Here is a 20,298-nt window from a genome sequence, read left to right as displayed (position 1 = left end):
TGGGTAGTAGACGAGAGGGGAGGAGATGAGAGGAGAGGAAGAGAGTTGAGAGGGGAGGAGAGGAGAGAAGGTGGAAGAGAGGAGAGAATGTGGAGCGAAGGAGAGAAGGAGAAGAAGAGGTGAGGGTTAGGGAGGATGGGGTCACTGGTCTGTGAATACCACAGAGTATGTGTATAACAGGATCAACTCAAGAGAGCTAGGGCCAGAATTTCACCTTCAAGTAGAGAGAGCAGCATCACCACCATTTCCTTCTGGAGGTCCAACAGTTCCTTCAGAAGACCGATCTGACTCGAGTCCTACAAAACACAAACATCAGCACAGACACACGCACACACACAGTTCGCAGAGAAAACTCAATATCGTCAACTTCATGGAATGATTAACATCGAGTCCTAACAAGACCAAAGTTGTGCAGGAATAAGCTCTGTATTGTGTTTCCACTTTGACAGTTATTTTTTAAACCATCCCTCATTACTACACCTCCACTGGCAAGATCCTGAATGTCTGGAGACATTTCAAGCTCTAACGTTGGATAGAAGAAAACAAAAATGGCATTGTGACACCTCTCAGCTAATCAAGTGACTACCTACGCATTTCCAGGGTATACATCGAGACAAGTTCTCTGACCCCAAGCCAAATTGCAAGATGATTTAATTGTACTTATCTACAAACACTTAAGATAAAAGACTTTGGGACACTCTACCTCAGAGTCCGTTCTACTCCAGAAAAGATCCTTGGGTTGCATTTTCAAATCATAAACAGGATTGTTTTTACACGTCAGCTCCTTAGTCTCTAAACGTGATGGGATGGCCAGATATTTAAAACTATAACATTTATATGCTAAATATATATCTTACTGTAGCCTTCTCTAAATGCATTAGAAGTGTTAAACACTACTTGGGGTGGGGTATGGGTATTATAGATGGACTGCCAGACAGACATTTAACACTGTATTACTATATACTATATACTATATACATATATACTATATACAAGCGTCTTAGAGTAACATATTAAGCGCTATATAAATTTCATTTATTATTATTATTATTATACTAAATTGATATCTTACTGCAGCCTTCACCATATGCATGAGAAGCACATAACCCGACTTAATAACATAATAACCCTAACCATAAGCAGCACTGATATGATTGCTCTCATGTACTGCACTAATGAATGAAGATAAGGAAGGAACTACTGGAGGAGTTACGAGGATAGCAACGTCTAGCAGTAAAACCAACATGGGAACATAAAAACAGCATCCTAGGACCACACCGGCACCACATAGTGGGTCACTTTGTGCTACATTATTACGTCAGCAGGGGCAGCACTAATGTAACTGTTAAATAACAATAAAATACAACATGATAACTGGTACGCATAGACAGGATAAGTATTCTTATAGAGCTCAGCTAAATGTTTTCTATGCACCAAGTTTTATAAAATAACCAAGTTGAACCGTATATTCGTCGTTGCCCTACTGGTAGGTTGGGAGGAGCACTTGTCAAAGACCCAGCCAGCAGCCATTCCTCATGTGTTTGGTTAATTAGTAAGTCTTATCCACAGCCTCTTACTCTGATCATTTCAGTTCAGACCGCTCGTGTGCAATATCACTAGTTAGTGATATTAGTTAATAGGTTAGCTAGGTAAGCAGCTCTCAAAATAATTAACATCCAATTGATGCGTTGTTTGGTGCCAACTGACAATTCTGTCCGGATTTATGCGTTCCACTTGAAATGACAAGTGTAAGAGTGGCTTTGGTGACTTCTAAGTTGAAGCTCGTAGTGTAAGCAGTATAAAACGTTATTCTAGGCCATAGCTAATTAATGACCGGCAAATTAAGGGGCGATGGTGATGATGATGACGAGGATGAAGGCATAGAAGGAAAATTCCACCAGAAAGCAATGTAATTAAACAACTAGGTTATCTGAGATTCAATTCACTTACCCTGACATTTAACTGATGCATGAGAAAGTTCTTCCCTTTTGGGTCAGTCAAATTAACGGGTAAAGATGAACCCTAGGAAGGAGTGATGGTACTTCCAAAGTAGGTCTATGGGGTATTCTCAATGTAAAGAACCAGGAGTAAAAGTCTAACTTTAAGGAAAAACTGAGTGGAATTTTCCGCTAGTCTGCCCAAATCATGAGGACGGGAAGAGGCGAGAACAGAAATATGTAAGGGGGTGACGTTGGGGGAGCACAGATTCTTACGGCATTCCGTTGTCCAGAATCAGGGTGCATCTGACGGGTTACACACGAGAACAAACACGTCACCAACCAACATGTAATGCTTAGCCCATTTAATGCTTTTTAGTTTCTCAAAATATCCGAGAAGCTAAAAATAATTAAGTGTTTTGTCATTCGTAGATAAATCACTGTAGTATTTATCGGATACATTTAATAGATACACATTTGATTCTTCCAAACCAAAATTTATAGAAGATTTAAAGAAGCTAAAGTTCAGAAACAAAATATCTCATTATATACTTTAAAATGGTTTAAAATGGATATTTAATTACCTAAAATAAGGATACCTCGGATACACATTTAAAAAATTGTATTTGTTAAGTGCTATGTGAAATTCTCCTCCCTAACAACTCAATGGTTTAATTTAAGGCAAAATGTATTAATATTAAATTATATGATTACAAAATTCCAAACTTCACACAGTTAGTTGCAGGTTAAGCCGCACAAACAATTAACACACAAACCGCAATCACAAGCCACACACTATCAATGCAGAGCTCTCATCAGGGTGATGGATTTAGTAAGGTAGGGAGGTTTTATTGTTATTTTGTTTAAAAGCATGAGGAAGAAGAAAGAAAGGGTTATAGGGTCTAGTCAGACAGAAATAAATTCAGGGAAGTTCATTCTGCCATCTATGTCTGATTTGTAGCATATTAATGTACTTTATTATTTTATTATAAAATGAAGTGGTATGCCTGTTTTACAGGAATCGTCCAGCATTAATAAATATTTAAGGGATGTCATTTATTTGGAGATACGTAGATTTGACAATAAGGTTCATGTCAGATATTGGGATGTTTCTGAATATTTGTGATGTTATTGTGAACGTATTAAAGTAACGCACCACTGAGCCATGAGCTAACAATACTAAGCAACTGAGCTAACAATAATTAGCCGCTGAGCTAACACTATAATATTCCTTCAATGCTGAGAACTCCTGTAGCTTGGTTTTCAAGGTCAGAGAAGCTCAGTTAAGATAGCAGACCAAATTACCCGAAAATTAAATGTATTCCCGATTAAGCGTTTGAAAGCAAATAAATACTATCATCCGTTGAACACTAATAGTGACATCTTCGATTTTCCAGTTCACTCAGAAGCAGAAACAGGCAGGGAAGGAAAAAACCAAGGAAAGAAGTGTGGAAAAGTAGGGTCAAAAGTCAGGGTTTTGAAAAAGAATACAAATTTAAAGAATTAAATAATAAATACATACTTGTCTCTGCAGGAACCATGTGAAGAACAGTATGGCAGCATTAGTTTATACAAAACGGACATCTGATACACTGATTCAAACGTTGTAATGAACTATATCTGGGGATTTTTTTTTATTGTTTGCGTTTTTACCAGAATATACAAATAGTGCCAACGTGAAATTGATGTTGAGTGTGGTTTAATAAAAAAGTCTTGGAAAACACTTTTTAGAGGTGTTATCGCTATATGACTGGGATGTAACTACGGTACTATGCACTTAAACTAAAGCTTAAAAAAAAGACAAATCTTTAAACCTAATTCCTTAACCTGAACAACAAGATTTCGGAGCTCGACTTGGTTAGACACAATAACAAACAGACCGGATCAAGCAAAACGTACAGAAATAATTTGCATTTCTCCGAAGGGATCCATGTTGAGAAAATACCAATGTTCTCCTTTAAAGGGGAAGTGTCCCCATTAACACGTGTCCTATGTGTTTAGAGGGGAGGTGTGATGCGTACCTGAGCTAGTTTCATCATCATGTGGGCGAAGACGTGGAGGAACCCGACCACGGCGTCCCACAGTCTGCTGTGAGCCAGAGACTGCTGGTTCCCAGTGCAGGGACCCTAGAGAGCGAGCGAGAGCAAGCGAGAGCAAGCGAGAGAGACACACATACACACACACAGACTTTATTATCTACAATTATGCTGAGTCAGCTCAGCTCAGCTCTCACATCGCTCTTAATGACGATACTGCTGGTAAAGCTATAGCGATAGAGGCCCAGATAGAGCATTGGGCAAAAGTTATAAAACATACCATAGGCAATGCTCCCACTCACCAAAATGTCCCATTGATGAAACCCGTCTATCTCATCCTCACCTGTTTATATTCTGGCTCCTCACCTTCATATATTCTGGCTCCTCACCTGTATGCGTTATATATCATCTTAGATGTATATATTTTGTCTCCTCACCTGCATGTATTCTGTCTCCTCCTCCCCTGAATATACTCTGTATCCTCAACTGTATACATTCTATCGCCTCATCTTTATCAATTCTATCTCCTCAGCTGTATGTTTTAATGTTCACATTTAGCGTTAGGACATTTCTTGTCTCATCTGTTGTCTTGTCTTATCACTTTATCTTTTCACCGTGGGATAGAGAGAAAAGTCTACTCGATTGCTTTGTATGCCCACATGGGAAGTAATTGACAATAAAGCTGAATTTGACTTTGACCTCCGACTTCATACATTCTGTATACTCACCTGTATAAACCCTTTCTCCTCACCTGTATGTATTCTGTCAGGCTGTTGAAGACCTGTTTGGCCACCGTCATGGCCTTGGAGAAGTTCCTCTTGCCTGGCTCATCAATGATGTCTTTTCCAGAGTAGTACCAGTAGAAGTCACTGATGGACTCCTACAGGGGGCGGGTGGGCGTAGCAGGAGAGATGGTAGAGGGGGGGATGAGGAGATATGGGGGAGGAACGGGAGAAGCAGGGGGAGGAGAGATAGACTTCAGTAATATTAATTCTTAAAGCGCCATAATAGACCCCCAATAATAATAATAATAATTAATCTGTTTTTTATAGCGCTTTTCTAAGTACTCAAGGATGCTTTACAAATAAGAAATGTCAATAGATTAACTATTAGCTGCATCACTGTCTTGCTAAAGAAACCTAACCATGCAATTCCATCCGTCTATTCCACCCAGGCCCGCTGGTGTTAAAGGCGACACCAGCGCCCTCTAGTGGCAGCAGTGGACCATGCTACCTGAAGACGCAGCAGGTAGTCAACGGTGCAAATGATGACGTTGATGGTTGTGGTGCTGCCGGTCTGAGTCCTCAGATAGTTCTGGAAGTCTGGAGAAAAGAAGATCACAGCAGTGAGATGTTTCATATTATCTGATGTTATTGACACATTTCTATTATGTCAACATAATAATAACTGATAAAGTATTTTGAGAAATAATGATAGTTATAAATGTTTCTTGGGTTTGTTTCAGAGTCATGATGACATTTCATAGGACATAAATGATGATTTGACGATGATAAAAAAGAGAAAATTTCATTCCATGTTTGGATACTTGAAACCATTTCCCATTAGTTCATATGATAACCTCTTCCAATGTATTTTTTCAACCCACCGTTGTTGTGGCCCTCACACATCAGCTGTAGGAAGCGGAAGATATCGCAGGTAAACTCGTCGTCCGACATCACTTTCTCATCTGGACACAGAGGCACAAGTCAGGGGACAGAACCACCACCAGCCTGCGGTGAAGTAGGCCGCAAGGGAGCTACGGTTTCTGGGCAGCGGTCGGTGAGCAGAGGGTGTTAGAACCACAACGCAGGGGGAGAAACAGCACTGAGGACATCAGCTATTAGGTATGTTAAGGGGAAACATGTGAGCCTATCATAAGTGTTTCGGTCATGATAGGGAGTACCGGTGTTCTTTACAAGAAAATCCTTAACAAGTACTTATATATCCCCTTTTCTCTTTTTCCAGGATCCAACTGTCTTGAATGAAAGCACTTAGATATGAAAATAGCAAAACAATTATAAAACAACAAAAAGTATAAGTGATTTTTTATTTCATTAATGCCAGGTCATATGGTTTGTCTTGTTAAACTAGCATGAGCTACACAACAAAGATAAAGGGGTAAAATTCTTAGGATTTAAGTTAAGTATGAAACAAAGAATAACGGTTAGAGTCAGGACATGTACCTTAAATTTGTAATAACCTAACATTATACCTATAAATGATATTAAACATAATCTTATGTTAAACATGTCACAGTATTCTAGCAGAATCCCAAAAAGAAAAAGCATGGATTCTCCTTTAAACATCCGTTCTCAACAAACAGAAGAGTGTTTACAATCAAAATGTTTAACATTTTGAGTTCAATATGGATGGACTACGCACACGAGAAGAGAAAAGGAATGTTATTGGTCAGTTGGGTTAAGTCCTAGCATCTTTGTTAGCGTATGTTGGCAAAAAAGGACCTTTAAAACGCATGGTCCATCCGTCTGTCATCTTGAGAGAGAGAGAGACAGACATGAAGAGAAAGACAAGCTTCCATAACGACTTCCTTGTTGGGTTCATCTGAATTAAACTATCTGTTCATCTTTTTTCAAGATATTGAAATCCGTATTATCAGTCTCAGTATATCAGTATTTAATTGTATTTATCTGTAAGGTACCTGTCACGCAGTAGTTAGGAAAGCAACCTCCACGTGCATTTCAAAGTTCACTCAACACAACACAATACAACACGAATACCAGACATGGATGATATCACAATGTAACACAACACAACAACAAACGGGTACACAACAGGGTACACCACACTAAGAATATCAGAGACGTGCGCACATGAAGAAACACATTGAAAAATACAAATATTGGAAAGACAGAGAGACTAACATTTAAAAAGAAAAATTAGTTTAGATCTCAGCCATGGATAAAGCACACACACACACCAACACACACGGACACACACACACACACACACAGAATGTGGGGATTAGTAGGTACTAGTATAGCGTCTGGGTTAGCGTGTTCAATATACGTCAGTAGGTTTAGTGAATGCTCCTGGGTCAATATGAACCACATCAGTGCCAACCAAAGAGAGGAGGGAAAAACTGATTAAATGCACAGGGGACTGCCTCAAGGAAAGAAAGGAAAAAGTCAGGATTATTTAGGATTACAGGATCGTCGACACAGAAAACGCTTGTTAAGGAAATCAACAGCGTTGTATTAGCCCATTTTATTTGCCTTAATTGACCTGATTCAATGATCCATAAGGACGAGTTACATATTTGAGGATGAGAAAGATGAAGAGTAATGAGGAGAAACATGGAGGGGGGTGAGGGTTTATGAGGAGTGGTGAAAGATGCCAATATTAGAGTTGAATGGAACGGTCCGAGTTCAGTGGGAGATGGATTTGGATTTCAATTCATACCGAGATTGCAATTAATTTCAAGGATTATTTATATTATTCTTATAGTCTTTAGCAGAGATCTGATCTAGGAGTGAGGATATGGAGTCAGATCAGTCTCAATATTAATGAATGCACACAGAAGGATTCACAAATGCATTTGTATAGTTGAAGGATGGGATGGAGAGAGTTCAGAACACTGCAGGAGAACCCATCAGAATCCTCTTTAGAATCACTCCAGGACGTCAATCAGGTCAACTCTGTTCAGATCTTTTTGTACAAGTTAACCGAGTTCCACAAGGAGTTTAAAGGATGTGTTATGTGGGAGCAGCCCTTTAAACTTTACGGGTTGAAACATGGAAAACAAATTTGAAAAATAGAATTTTTTTTCCCATGAAAGTTGGATTTTTAACCATAAAAGTCGTCAAACAAAAGCCTGCTTGTGGGAAGACCAGATAAACAAAAACGTTTCTGTATTGCGAATGAAGCACTTCAAATTGAATGCTTCAGTCTGGGCCCTTTAAAGGAAAGTGTTAACGGTGAGTGATTTTAAAGTTGTTTTCGATGGACTCCTTAAGAGACAAATTAAATGCTTTTTAATTACCCTTCCCATGCCAGACGGCAAGGGAAGGGCGGGTCGGGAAGGAAGAAGCTAACAGGAGTAGAGAGCGAGAAGACAGTGGCGAGAGAGGTGTAAAAAGGAAGAAAGCGCGAGCAAGCGAAAAATAGCGTAAATAACAATATGTGAGAAACCGGTTTGTATTTACCACGTTCTAGCGTCATATCTGTGAACCGTAAAATCAACAATATCATGGGTATGGGGTGGGTGGATAGAGTGATGCAGTACAGGATGAAGGGAGGGAGGGAGGGAGGGAGAGAGAGACATACAGTGAGTACATGATGCTCTCAACAGTCGAGACGGAGGAGGAAGAAAAAAACGGTTCGATACAAACAACAACAACAACAGATCGGAAACCCAAGTCAATACAGTCAACCAGAGATTCTGAGGGTTTCCACCCCTCAGTGAGATCAGTCACATCAACAGTATCGCAGCACACTTGGCTCCACATGCACATGGACCCAGCACGTCCCCCCCCCCGTGTATATGAATCCGTGTGCACGTGCATGCAAGTTCTTCAGTTTGTGTGCGTGCATGCGTGTGTGTGTGTGTGTGTGTGTGTGTGTGTGTCTGTGTGTGTGTTTCCTCCTGTGGGTTGGGCTGAGTGTGTGAGGGTGTTCATACTCACTCGATCCCTCCTCTGAAACCATTCCCAGCCCCTCTGCCTTGTTCTGTCTCTCAAACGCATTCAGGTCCAAAACGCTGAGAATGCACACAAACACTTTGGTTACAAACAGACCACCAGTTGACAACTGTAGTGCGCCATGTGCACAATAAATACATGTCTATACAATAATATGGATACATTATTATTAGTGCCGTCAGTTAAACGCGTTATTAACGGCGTTCACGCAAACCAATTTTAACGGGGTTCATTTTTTTAGCGCGTGATTAACTAACCCTTTTTTTATTATTATTATTTTTCTCTTTGGCTCAAAACAAAGGAGCAGTAGCCTGACTGCTATGTTCAAGGCAGTATGTTTGTATGTTCATCGCTTAATTGCACTCTAGGCTTTTTTTTTGTATCGTCCTGTTTTGATCAGTATATGCCAATGTTGTTATCAATAAAAAAAAACATTTGCAAAAGGCAAGCCGATGCACTTCACCATGTTGATGAGAGCATTAAAATGAGAAAAATTAATGGGACAAAGAAATCAAGGGATATTTAGCATAGAAAAAAAATTGCGATTACTCGTGATGAATCGTGAGTTAACTATGACATTAATGCGATTAATCGCGATTAAATATTTAAAACGCTTGATAGCACTAATTATTATATAGAATTGAGTGTTTTGTTGACGGCTGGTTTAAGCTGCCTCACCTGGCCGAAGGCAGACTGATCAGACTCTGGGGCTGTGAGGCTGCTTAAACCAGCCGTCAACCACACACACTCAGGAGACTTCCTACCTTGCAGGATTGAGACCTTGCTGGATGCATCATGCATTTATTATTGAGAACTCTGCAATAAACCAGTTTCAACACCTACACCCTGTGTCCTGTATTTGGAGTAGCCAGGTAGAAGCCACCTGTGTCTGGCACAATCATGTCTCAGGTGTCCGTAGCGTCAATAGCTACGGCATGACCCCTCAATATTGGTTCACTGCTGTGGGTAAACCGACCAATGGACTGTGTGCTCTAACACCATGTGACCCCGTACCTGCATGTCTGCATCAGAGCCTGAATGCTGAGGAAGAACCCCACGTCCTTCTTATCCTTCAGGTACTCCAGCATTTTCTACAAACGCACGCAAGCACACACACGCACAGGAAAGACAATATATTAAAAAGCTGCAAATTAATTGCCCTTCTTGGGACACATTTTTGTCAGACATTAGTATCAGAGTGAATCCAGATGCAGGATGTGCATTTTCCTTTCCCTTTAAGAGCACTTTACGAGTTTGAAGGGACCCCAGAATGTGTTGTGTGGGTTTATGTGTGAGTGTGTGTGTACTGTGTACATGCTGGACGTCACAGTTGCCTCCGTTGAGGATGGAGATTCCCAGCTTGAGTGTGGAAGAAACCATGGCTCCAGGTTCACCTGGACAAACAGGGGACATGCACTGTGAATGTGTGTGTGTGTGTGTGTGTGTGTGTGTGTGTGTGTGTGTGTGTGTGTGTGTGTGTGTGTGTGTGTGTGTGTGTGTGTGTGTGTGTGTGTGTGTGTGTGTGTGTGTGTGTGTGTACAGGAGAACACTCGACCCATGGCAAGATTTTCAGAACTCATAAATATTTATAACTTGCCCCAAAGCCTGATAACTATCATAAATCTGTGTTTGGTAGCCCATGTGACAAGGAGGGGTTCCTCTTAACCAATCGAAGCCCAAATGACAGGAAGTATCCCTCTATTTAACCATTCAGGACCTATGGGTTGTGCGAGGCTGTTGCAACAAACTAATTTCTCCTACGGGGGATTAATAAAGTTGTATTTTATCTAATCTAATCTATGTGACAAGAAGTGTCCGTGTTTTTAACAAAATCTTAATTCCAATTAAGTTCTGAGAAGAAAAACAAACCGTCATCAACCAATCAGAACCCTTGTCACAGGAAATGCTCATCATTAACCAATCAGAATCCCACGAAGCAAAAAAGAAATGGAACTGTAAAAACAAAACTTCGACAGGAAGTGACCCCTTCATCAACCAATCAGATCCCTTGTCACAGGAAATGCTCATCATTAACCAATCAGAATCCCACGAAGCAAAAAAGAAATGGAAAAAACAAAACTTCGACAGGAAGTGACCCCTTCATCAACCAATCAGAACCCTTGTCACAGGAAATGCTAATCATTAACCAATCAGAATCCCACGAAACAAAAAAGGAATGGAAATGGAAAAAAACTAAACTTTGACAGAAATCGGACACACTGAATTTCTGGGCAGGAAGTGCCCGCCGGGCGACAGGAAGCTCGGTGCGTACCTTTGCAGGCGCTGATCATCTGCAGCACCATCTCAGCGGCCCCGCGGTTGTGCAGGCGGGACTGCTGGTAGAGAAGCCTCTGCTTCTCCATCTCCTTATCCTGGAGGGGCAGAGGAGAGGGGCTTTAACCCCGCCCAGTGAAGCTGCACTGCCCCCAACACTCACACTGCCACACACACACACACACACACACACACACACACACACACACACACACACACACACACACACACACACACACACACACACACACACACACACACACACACACAGTTATAGATGCTGAGCACACAGTCATGCTCTTGTAGACATACATACACCGGGTTTGGTAAGACTTACACTTATTCAGGTACACGTGTACCTGACGTACGATTATATTAGCGTGTGAATAAACGTGTAAATTAACACACAGAAGAAACGCAGGTGTGTAAAGACACTGGATCAACTCACAAGTATAAAAACAGTATACACACACATACACACACACACACACACAGATGAAAACAGACGTTCACGTAGGCCAGTACAGGTAACACAATGAGATGCATGCACGTTTCATCGACAGTTTATCATCTGGATGCTTCCCTGGCTCATGGATCAAACGTGCAGGTAAGACTCATGTCCTAATAGTAGCTAAATGCTAATGTCGGCTCTAAGCTAATCAAGGCTGTATGCTAATTATATCACTTTGCTAATAGTAGCACTATACTAATGGTGACTATGAAATAATGTACTGCTATAAGCTATTACATTAATGGGTATTCAGGGTTAGCGGTTCAGACATCCATCATGTACTGTTTGGTAAAGGTTTGTCATAACTTTATAAAGTTATCTAAAGTTATGCTATATAAAATATACACATTTATAATAGCAAAAACAGCATTGTTTCCATCCTACTGCATTCTCTGTACAGATTCCTAATACAGCCATCCTATAGAGAAAAGGGGATTGTACAGGAACCAACCCCAGCAGATAGACCATAACCCAAAGCAGCATCCAGAACTGTCTCCCCCATCCCTCCCTCCCTCATCCTTCCTCCCTCCATCTCTCCCTCCCTCCATCACTTCCTCCCTCCTTCTCTCCCTCCCTCCCTTTGTCATTGTGTTGAATGATGTTAAACGTATTTCAATATGACATCTGAAGTTGTCATTTATTAGTTGTTTTCAATCATCCATGGTTATGGGTAGACATGTGTTATGTGTGTTGGGGTGTGTGCTATGTGTGCGTGTGCGTGTGTGTGCGTGTGTGCGTGTGCGTGTGCGTGTGTGCGTGTGTGTGTGTGTGTGTGTGTGCGTGCGCGAATGGTTGTGTTTGTGAGAGAGAGAAAGTGTGTGAGCCATGATTGGTTTACGCCTGGTTGACTGTTGCGCAGGCTTTTACTGCAGTCTTTGTTTTAGTACAGGAGCGAGGACCCGTTACTGGAGATCCACTCCACACAGAGACGGACTAGCAATTAACAGCACAGCTGAACAATTAACACAAAACCCGAAGAGGTTAACAGGTTATCATGTTCGTAAGAGGTGAGTACAAACAGCGGTCGAGGATTGGGTGAGTCACACAGGTGATATGCAGGTGGGGGAGGGTTTGACCAAACAGCTAGAGCTAAAGCAGAAGGCGAGCTCTGAGATCAGAGACCCTGAAACCTCTTTAGCTGCTGCTGACCGCATCACAAATGTTACCCTTAACTAGAATCGTAACATTACTTTTCCAAATATATGCATACTGTGAGTAGATACTATCATACTTTATGCATACACTAGTTATAGAATGTGTATGAGTGGCTTTGTATTGGGTCTAGAGCCACGTTCCAATACTATTAACAACTATAACATATCTAATTTCAGCAGCTTAGAATAAAACCTGACTTCTACAGAGTGAATGGTTTCCCATTCTCTCACCTGACAAATATGCCAGGGAAGCCTTACGATGCTTGGGCCAAACATGACGTTTAAAGACCTGAACACAGTTTAGCTTCCAATTGAATTAGAAAAGACTTGTTGAAATAGAGTGACTCTTAATAGAATAGACTATTTGAAAGGTCCGGTCATGTTCCGCACAAAAATCGTTACCATTTCCCTATCGGAAACATATATTGTTGTCTGTCGTCAGGTGAGAGAACGTGGTACAGCCACTGGCGCTCTAGTCCAGGTTATATTCTAAATTGCGAGGGTTGGATTGTCAGGGTTGGAGGTTGCGATGCTGCAGCCTATCTGCGTTCTCCAAGCTCAGGGCCTCAACACACACTGAGGAAACGGGGTCACACTGACTTCAAACTACACTACACCACTCGGATTAGAGTCCAGCAAAGGATTGCACAAGACAGTCAGTCACCATAGCAACAGAAAATATAGACATGTGAGTGGAAGGAAGGAATAAAAGAATAAAAATACAGAGAAAGAGAGAAACTTAGAGAAAGAGAGAGAAGCAAAGAGACAGAGAGAGAATAAAATACAAACAAAGAGAGAAGGGTAGAGAAAGAGAGAGAAGCAAATAGAGAGAGAGAGAGAGAGAGAGAGAGAGAGAGAGAGAGAGAGAGAGAGAGAGAGAGAGAGAGAGAATAAAATACAAATAAAGAGAGAAGGGTAGAGAGAGAGAGAGAGAGAGAGAGAGAGAGAGAGAGAGAGAGAGAGAGAGAGAGAGAGAGAGAGAAACAAAGAGAGAGAGAGAGAGATGATGCTACAGAGACGGCGGGGAGGAGAGAGGTAGGGTGTGTGTCAGCGGTGCTGGGGGGAGTGTCTTGGGTGCGCTGGTCGTGTGCCCTCACTGCGAGGGGGGGGCGTGGCCTCTCCGCCCCCCCTCCCCCGTCCCCTGGTTCCCCCCATACCATCTCTGTCTGTCGCACCTCAAACGCCGGCTCCTCCCCTTCCTCACACTGCCCTTCGTCCTCCTCACCGATGTGGCAGCTCTGGAGGGAGGCAAGCAAAGGTTATACTTTGAAGAAAAAAAAACAAAGAAAAGACAACGACAACATTATTTTATTTTATGTTTATTTTATATTCATGAAGTGGTTGAACCTCGCCTGGTCGCAAGATTCTCATTGAAGGATGGAAGGATTCTGTTTTATACGTTGCTTCTGATGAATAGCAGGCGTGGTAGTAGCAGAAATCATAGTCTCTAGAGAAAGTACTGTGTTTGTGGATATCGTGAAGTGCACGTTGATCTTTATTGAAGTCACTTTGATACACACACATGCACACTGTGGAACAAGGTGAAAAACAATGGAGGAGTTTGAATGAGCCATGTGACTTGCTTAAGGAGTCTAATGCCAGTGGAGAACCAGTAACTTATCTGTTTTGAGATGACCTGCTCTGAATTTGAACTGAATAGGAATGTGAACTAATGCTGAGTTTTTACTGAATTATAATTTGAACTGAAAATAATGTAAATATATTTGGAATATTGGAAATATTGGAATATTGGAAACAGATTTCGAACGTACGTCGATTTGGAACATGAACTAAATTAAACTCTTAAGTGATTCAGAATGTGAACTGGATCCGAATGTGAACTGGATCAGAATGTGAGCTACATCAATCTTACCTTTGCCATAATATCAGCGTAGGACATATACAGGTGATCAACATCCAGATTACTGTAACAGAGCAACAGGAAACTTGGATTACTTAAAAATGCATTTTGCAATGCATTTTCAATTGCTCTCATTTGCGAGACGCAGGTTGGACCTAGGAGCCACATGGGGGCGCTCTTACGTCTTTTCAGTGAGAGCGGTGCGGCTGAAATGAAGAATCAGCTGATGAAGAGGGTCTGGCTTGGCCTCCTGCTCCTCTTCCTCCTCCTCCCCCTCCACCTCCAGAGCTTTCTGCTCACAGACAGGAACAGGGGGAAGATAAACGCTTTGTGTATTCGTAGGTCCTTTGAAACAGGATTAATAGAACAGGCGAGACTCACCGACAGGTCATCGATCATCATGTCCTCAAAGGAGTAGCCCTCGGTCATCAGCCAGTTGCGTTTGTATCCATCCAGGAACATGTTGGATCCTCTGTGCCTGAGGATAGAGACGAGAGATGAGACTCCGAAGACCGTCGACAAACCAAACATCCATAGATGCCTTCCAAGTATTCCTTCTCCTTCCTCTGAACAAATCCTAGGATGCATGATAGAGCGAGTGCTTTACCTCCAGGGTCTGCTTGAGGCTGGATAAATTCCTGTACCGCCTTAATGTTTAGGTGGAGAGGTTGACCTGGCTAGAGAGAGGGGTTTACCTGCTGTTAGGGCTGGGCGATTTGGCCTAAAAATAAAATCTCGATTTTTTCTAACTAATGGATGATTTTCGATTTAAACCTCGATTTTTTTTTTCTGTTTTTCTCTAAACAAATTCCATTGAAACCCATGTACGTGTGTGGCGCTTATGGGGTGTCGCACCACACTCACCAACGCAGGGGTCTACAACCCGCTGATTTAAGAGTATAACGATTATCAACAATCATGGAAAGCTGAGTAGGTTTATCAGTTTTAATAACAGTATGAACAAATAGAACACAAAAATGACAAGTTGTCCTTTGTATATCTATAGTAGCAATAGCACATGCTAAACAAGGACAAAATCTACTCAGAATAATTGAATGAACTGTTTACATCCATGGCTAACCAGTGCATGAGAAGGAGATGACAGGAGACTAATGTTTCACTCTTTCAATTGCTCTAATTTGAGCTCTTACTGTTGTTATCTAACATACCATACAGTAATTTAATTGTGTAAAAGTGTGAAATTACTGCACCTTAAAAATGACCATGAATTAGCTATACTCTCATTTGCATAGTGATTAACATTATGAATTTCAATTGTGTATACCAACTGTATGTTGGCTGACATTTACCTATAACTTTTTTTCCCTCCACTCTAACCAAGGATGCCTGTTTTTAAATTCCCTAGCCTGACACCCAGTCTGAAAGGCTGGCCAGGGGTTCTCATCTAAAAGTAACAAGGAGATATAAAGTGGGATTAAAACATTGTCTTCTGTTGACTACTTATTATGTGGTTTACACATTAATATGGGAGGACTGGACACACACACACACACACACGCACGCACGCACGCACGCACGCACGCACGCACACACACACACACACACGCGAGAAGGAGGGGCTCGGCCCGCCAACTAACGTGCAGAGATGCAGGGGCAGCTTCGCGCTTCGTAACAGAGACGGCAGAGCGCGAGCGCACAGCGGGAATTTTATGAATGGTGAATGTAGGAGATAACTTCCCCTGCTTAAAGTATTTTATTGCAGTTATTATACCAACCGATATTTCCGAAAAATAAACACAGAAGTGAAAGATCTGTCACAAGACGATTGATACGTATCCGTGCACATTTTTAAGTGGGTATACGCAAATCCTGGTGCGTTCCTAGTGGGTATACGGCGTATACCTGCGTATCACGTAGACTACACCACTGCTTGTAACTAAGAGAACACACATGTGAGTTGTTGATCACAAATTATTTGTATACATAACGTCATCTTTGCAAAAGACGTTTAACTGAAAAGTGTTTCAATCGACCCGGCTCTCCCCCAAGTCTGTCGGGGGCGAGGTGAATGTGATTGCAGTAGGCTGAGTTTTGCGCGCGTTCTGGAAAGTGAGAGAGGAGGCTACTACAGAGTCTATTCAGCAAAACAAATCGGAAGAGTCTAGAACTGTTTTTAAATCGAGATTTTTCGGTTCAGCCATTTCACAAACCGTAGGAAAGAAAAAATGCAAATTAATCGATTAAACCGAAAAAATCGCCCAGCCCTACCTGCTGTTTACCTGTGCAGGTAGATGGTTTACCTGGCTAGAGGAACTGGTTTACCTTTTGATTAACCTGAGTAGGTAGAGGGTTTACCTGGATAGAGGAACTGGTTTACCTCTTGATTAACCTGAGTAGGTAGAGGGTTTACTTGGCTAGAGGAACTTAACCTCTTGATTAACCTGAGCAGGTAGACAGAGGGTTTACCTGGCTAGAGGAACTGGTTAACCTCTTGATTAACCTGAGCAGGTAGACAGAGGGTTTACCTGGCTAGAGGAACTGGTTAACCTCTCGATTAACCTGAGTAGGTAGATGGTTTACTTGGCTAGAGGAACTGGTTTACCTCTTGATTAACCTGAGCAGGTAGATGGTTTACCTGGCTAGAGGAACTGGTTAACCTCTTGATTAACCTGAGTAGGTAGAGGGTTTACCTGGCTAGAGGAACTGGTTAACCTCTTGATTAACCTGAGCAGGTAGACAGAGGGTTTACCTGGCTAGAGGAACTGGTTAACCTCTTGATTAACCTGAGCAGGTAGACAGAGGGTTTACCTGGCTAGAGGAACTGGTTAACCTCTCGATTAACCTGAGTAGGTAGATGGTTTACTTGGCTAGAGGAACTGGTTTACCTCTTGATTAACCTGAGCAGGTAGATGGTTTACCTGGCTAGAGGAACTGGTTTACCTCTTGATTAACCTGAGTAGGTAGAGGGTTTACCTGGCTAGAGGAACTGGTTAACCTCTCGATTAACCTGAGTAGGTAGAGGGTTTACCTGGCTAGAGGAACTGGTTAACCTCTTGATTAACCTGAGTAGGTAGAGGGTTTACCTGGCTAGAGGAACTGGTTAACCACTTGATTAACCTGAGCAGGTAGACAGAGGGTTTACCTGGCTAGAGGAACTGGTTAACCTCTTGATTAACCTGAGCAGGTAGACAGAGGGTTTACCTGGCTAGAGGAACTGGTTAACCTCTCGATTAACCTGAGTAGGTAGATGGTTTACTTGGCTAGAGGAACTGGTTTACCTCTTGATTAACCTGAGCAGGTAGATGGTTTACCTGGCTAGAGGAACTGGTTAACCTCTTGATTAACCTGAGTAGGTAGAGGGGTTACCTGGCTAGAGGAACTGGTTAACCTCTTGATTAATCAGTGTAGGTAGAGGGGTTACCTGGCTAGAGGTAGGTGTTTACCCGTTCTTCACCTGAGTAGGCAGGTGTGGTTTACATGGCTAAAGGGAGTGGTTGCCTGTTAGTAACCTGTTTAAGTAGAGGGCTTTACCTGGTTAAAAGGACTGGTTTCCTGTTAGTTACCTGTTTGAATGGAGGGGTTTACCTGGTTAGAGGGAGTGGTTTACCTGTTATTAACGGTGTAGGAAGTTTGGTTTACCTGGTAGTGGCCTAAGTAGGGCGAGGGTTTACATGTTAGTTTCCTGTGTAGGTATAGGGGTTTACCTGGTTAGTGGGAGTGGTTTACCAGTTATTTAACTGTGTAGGTAGATTGGTTCACCTGATAGTTTGTAGGTGTAGGGGTTTACCTGGCGATGTTGTACAGCGGGGTCATCCTGAAGCAGGCCACCACTGCCCTGCGTCTCTGCTTCGACAGCAGCTTGTGCCAGACCATCTTCTTGGACTTATACGGGTGCTCCGTCTGGCGGGAGGGGAATAGACCGCGGTCACGGTGACGGATGCGAGCAGGAAGAGCGAGGTATGAGTGTGTGTGTGTGGTCTCGGGGAGTGTGTACTGTGCGTGCGTGCGTGCGTGCGTCTCCTCACCACTTCTATGTGGTAGAGCACGGCCGACACCTCCTGCACCCTCTTCACCACCTTCTCCGGGTCCTCTGCGTCCTCCGCCTTCCCGGACATCTCCTTGTAGAGGGACATCTGCCAACGCATGGCCGGGTCCTCCACCTGGAGGACAACGCCCACAACCGGGCAGGTGAAGACCCCACCGGCGTGCGGAAGACCCCCAGGCTCACAATGCTCAGCTGAGAGACCAGTGCTAGGAAGAGGCTAGCTTCGAGACACTACACTCTGACTACACTCACGTGGATGGGTACGCTCTTAGCGCAGCTAAACTGCAATGCAGCCTGCCGCAGAAAACTGGGAATTTCTGAATTCGCCAGAGTTTATTTGGATTAAAAAAGCATTTTAGCCGTTCTGAGCTGACAATATAAACAAATTGAAAAGTTGACAGTAGAATGCAGCTCATGTGGAAGTAGATCAATGCGCTCACGGGGGTGTGTATAAGATGCAAATAGACAGACAGACATATGGACACAGGGAGTTACTACTCACCTTGCCCTGCAGGTGGAGGTTGTTCTGCAGGAACTCCCTCACCTCTTCGTCAGTGTCTTTCTGTGGAGCAGAGGAGAGGAAGCAGCCCCCTGGATCAGTCATGACCTTATTAACTAATCTATGGATACCTCGAAGGCTCAAAGTGCCGGGTAAATGGCTTTCAGATCAGGTGAAGCGGTAAAAACAATGCCAATGGTTCAAAGATTGTACATACTTTAGACTGCAGACCGTGCAATGTCTGCGTGCATAGTGTGTGTCTGTGTGTGTGTGTGTGTGTGTGTGTGTGTGTGTGTGTGTGTGTGTGTGTGTGTGTGTGTGTGTGTGTGTGTGTGTGTGCTTATGTTGGTGCACTACCAGAGAATATCTGATCTTGGCCAGGTTGATGAGCTCCTGGTCCGCGGGGGAGCACATGTTCAGGCCGATGGGCAGCATCTTCTTCAGGGCCGCTACGATCAGAGACGTCTGCACTGAGTAGCGATCCCCCCGCCGCTTCTTCTTGGAGCGCTCCTGGCCCGAGTCTCCAGACTGCAGACAGAGGGGTGCGTCAGTCGGTCCAGTCCAACCGAGAGGAGGCTCGGGGGGGGCTCCCGCCAAAATCCAACTACTAGACGGAATGCTCTGCTTCAAGGATCCAATTCTAACCCAGCAGCCTTTGGTCAAAAGTTTTGTCTTGAATCTAGAAGCAGAAGTTATGCATTCTAGAGGCAGAGATATTTGACTCTAAGGGCAGACTTTTTTTTTTTTTTTTTTCAGGAAACAGAACTTCTTAGAGTCTAGAAGCAGAAACACGATGGTTTTATCTCTTTCCAACCCATAATCTATAGATCAACAGAAACATTCCCTTTTTCGATACAAACCCAATCTCGTGACACCAAACAGAACAACAGCTGAAGCTGTTTTCTCAAAACACCGGACCAGTCTTGCAGGGCGTTTGAGCGGGCTGTTGTAGTATCGCCGGGCAACTACGCTCAGGCAGCCTTGGACAAGGCACCCTGAAGGCTAATTATACTTCTGCGCTTGATAGCCGTCATAGGTACACCGTGGGGTTCAACGTGACTCCTTTAAACCAAGGCCAAACCAGAAATTCAGGGGCCAGTGTAGAGATCCATGGCGTACCTACGGCGGCCACGCGACCCAGAAGTATAATTACTGTTAGTGGGTTTGTCGGGGCAGGCGGTGCCACGGCCCCCCCCCCCCGGCTCACACAGCACACAGAGTCAGTCCCTCGCCAACCCAACCCGATGCTCTGCTTAGAACACTAGCTTGTTGTCTGCTCCTGCAACAACCTCGAGTGTGAGTATGGCAGGGATAGAGATGGATAGGAACGAATAGGTGAAGAGAGAGAGACAGAGACAGAGA

General features: G+C 43.0%; 1 protein-coding gene across 8 annotated transcripts in view; it reads right to left on the bottom strand.

Moving 5' to 3' along the window:
* Positions 1–20,298, bottom strand: part of ryr1b (ryanodine receptor 1b (skeletal)) — a 102,210-nt gene that overhangs the window by 9,630 nt on the left and 72,282 nt on the right. For 5 of the 8 annotated variants that reach the window (XM_060076432.1, XM_060076435.1, XM_060076436.1 and 2 more), the window contains 17 exons: positions 19,294–19,464; positions 18,940–18,999; positions 18,418–18,552; positions 18,180–18,292; positions 14,813–14,909; positions 14,614–14,723; positions 14,444–14,495; positions 13,728–13,808; positions 10,904–11,003; positions 9,946–10,025; positions 9,646–9,722; positions 8,617–8,690; positions 5,580–5,660; positions 5,207–5,295; positions 4,725–4,853; positions 3,959–4,063; positions 215–296 (listed from right to left, as the gene is read on the bottom strand). In XM_060076432.1, the coding sequence (XP_059932415.1) occupies positions 215–296; positions 3,959–4,063; positions 4,725–4,853; positions 5,207–5,295; positions 5,580–5,660; positions 8,617–8,690; positions 9,646–9,722; positions 9,946–10,025; positions 10,904–11,003; positions 13,728–13,808; positions 14,444–14,495; positions 14,614–14,723; positions 14,813–14,909; positions 18,180–18,292; positions 18,418–18,552; positions 18,940–18,999; positions 19,294–19,464 (1,636 nt within the window). The remainder of the gene's footprint in view (positions 1–214; positions 297–3,958; positions 4,064–4,724; positions 4,854–5,206; positions 5,296–5,579; positions 5,661–8,616; positions 8,691–9,645; positions 9,723–9,945; positions 10,026–10,903; positions 11,004–13,727; positions 13,809–14,443; positions 14,496–14,613; positions 14,724–14,812; positions 14,910–18,179; positions 18,293–18,417; positions 18,553–18,939; positions 19,000–19,293; positions 19,465–20,298) is intronic. The other 3 variants (XM_060076437.1, XM_060076439.1, XM_060076440.1) reach the window with 1 other exon arrangement.

This window comes from Gadus macrocephalus, chromosome 16 (assembly GCF_031168955.1).
Source record: "Gadus macrocephalus chromosome 16, ASM3116895v1".
In the NCBI taxonomy this organism is placed as follows: domain Eukaryota; kingdom Metazoa; phylum Chordata; class Actinopteri; order Gadiformes; family Gadidae; genus Gadus; species Gadus macrocephalus.
Note: the sequence above shows the minus strand (reverse complement) of the source record. Positions and strands in the feature narration are given on the sequence as shown.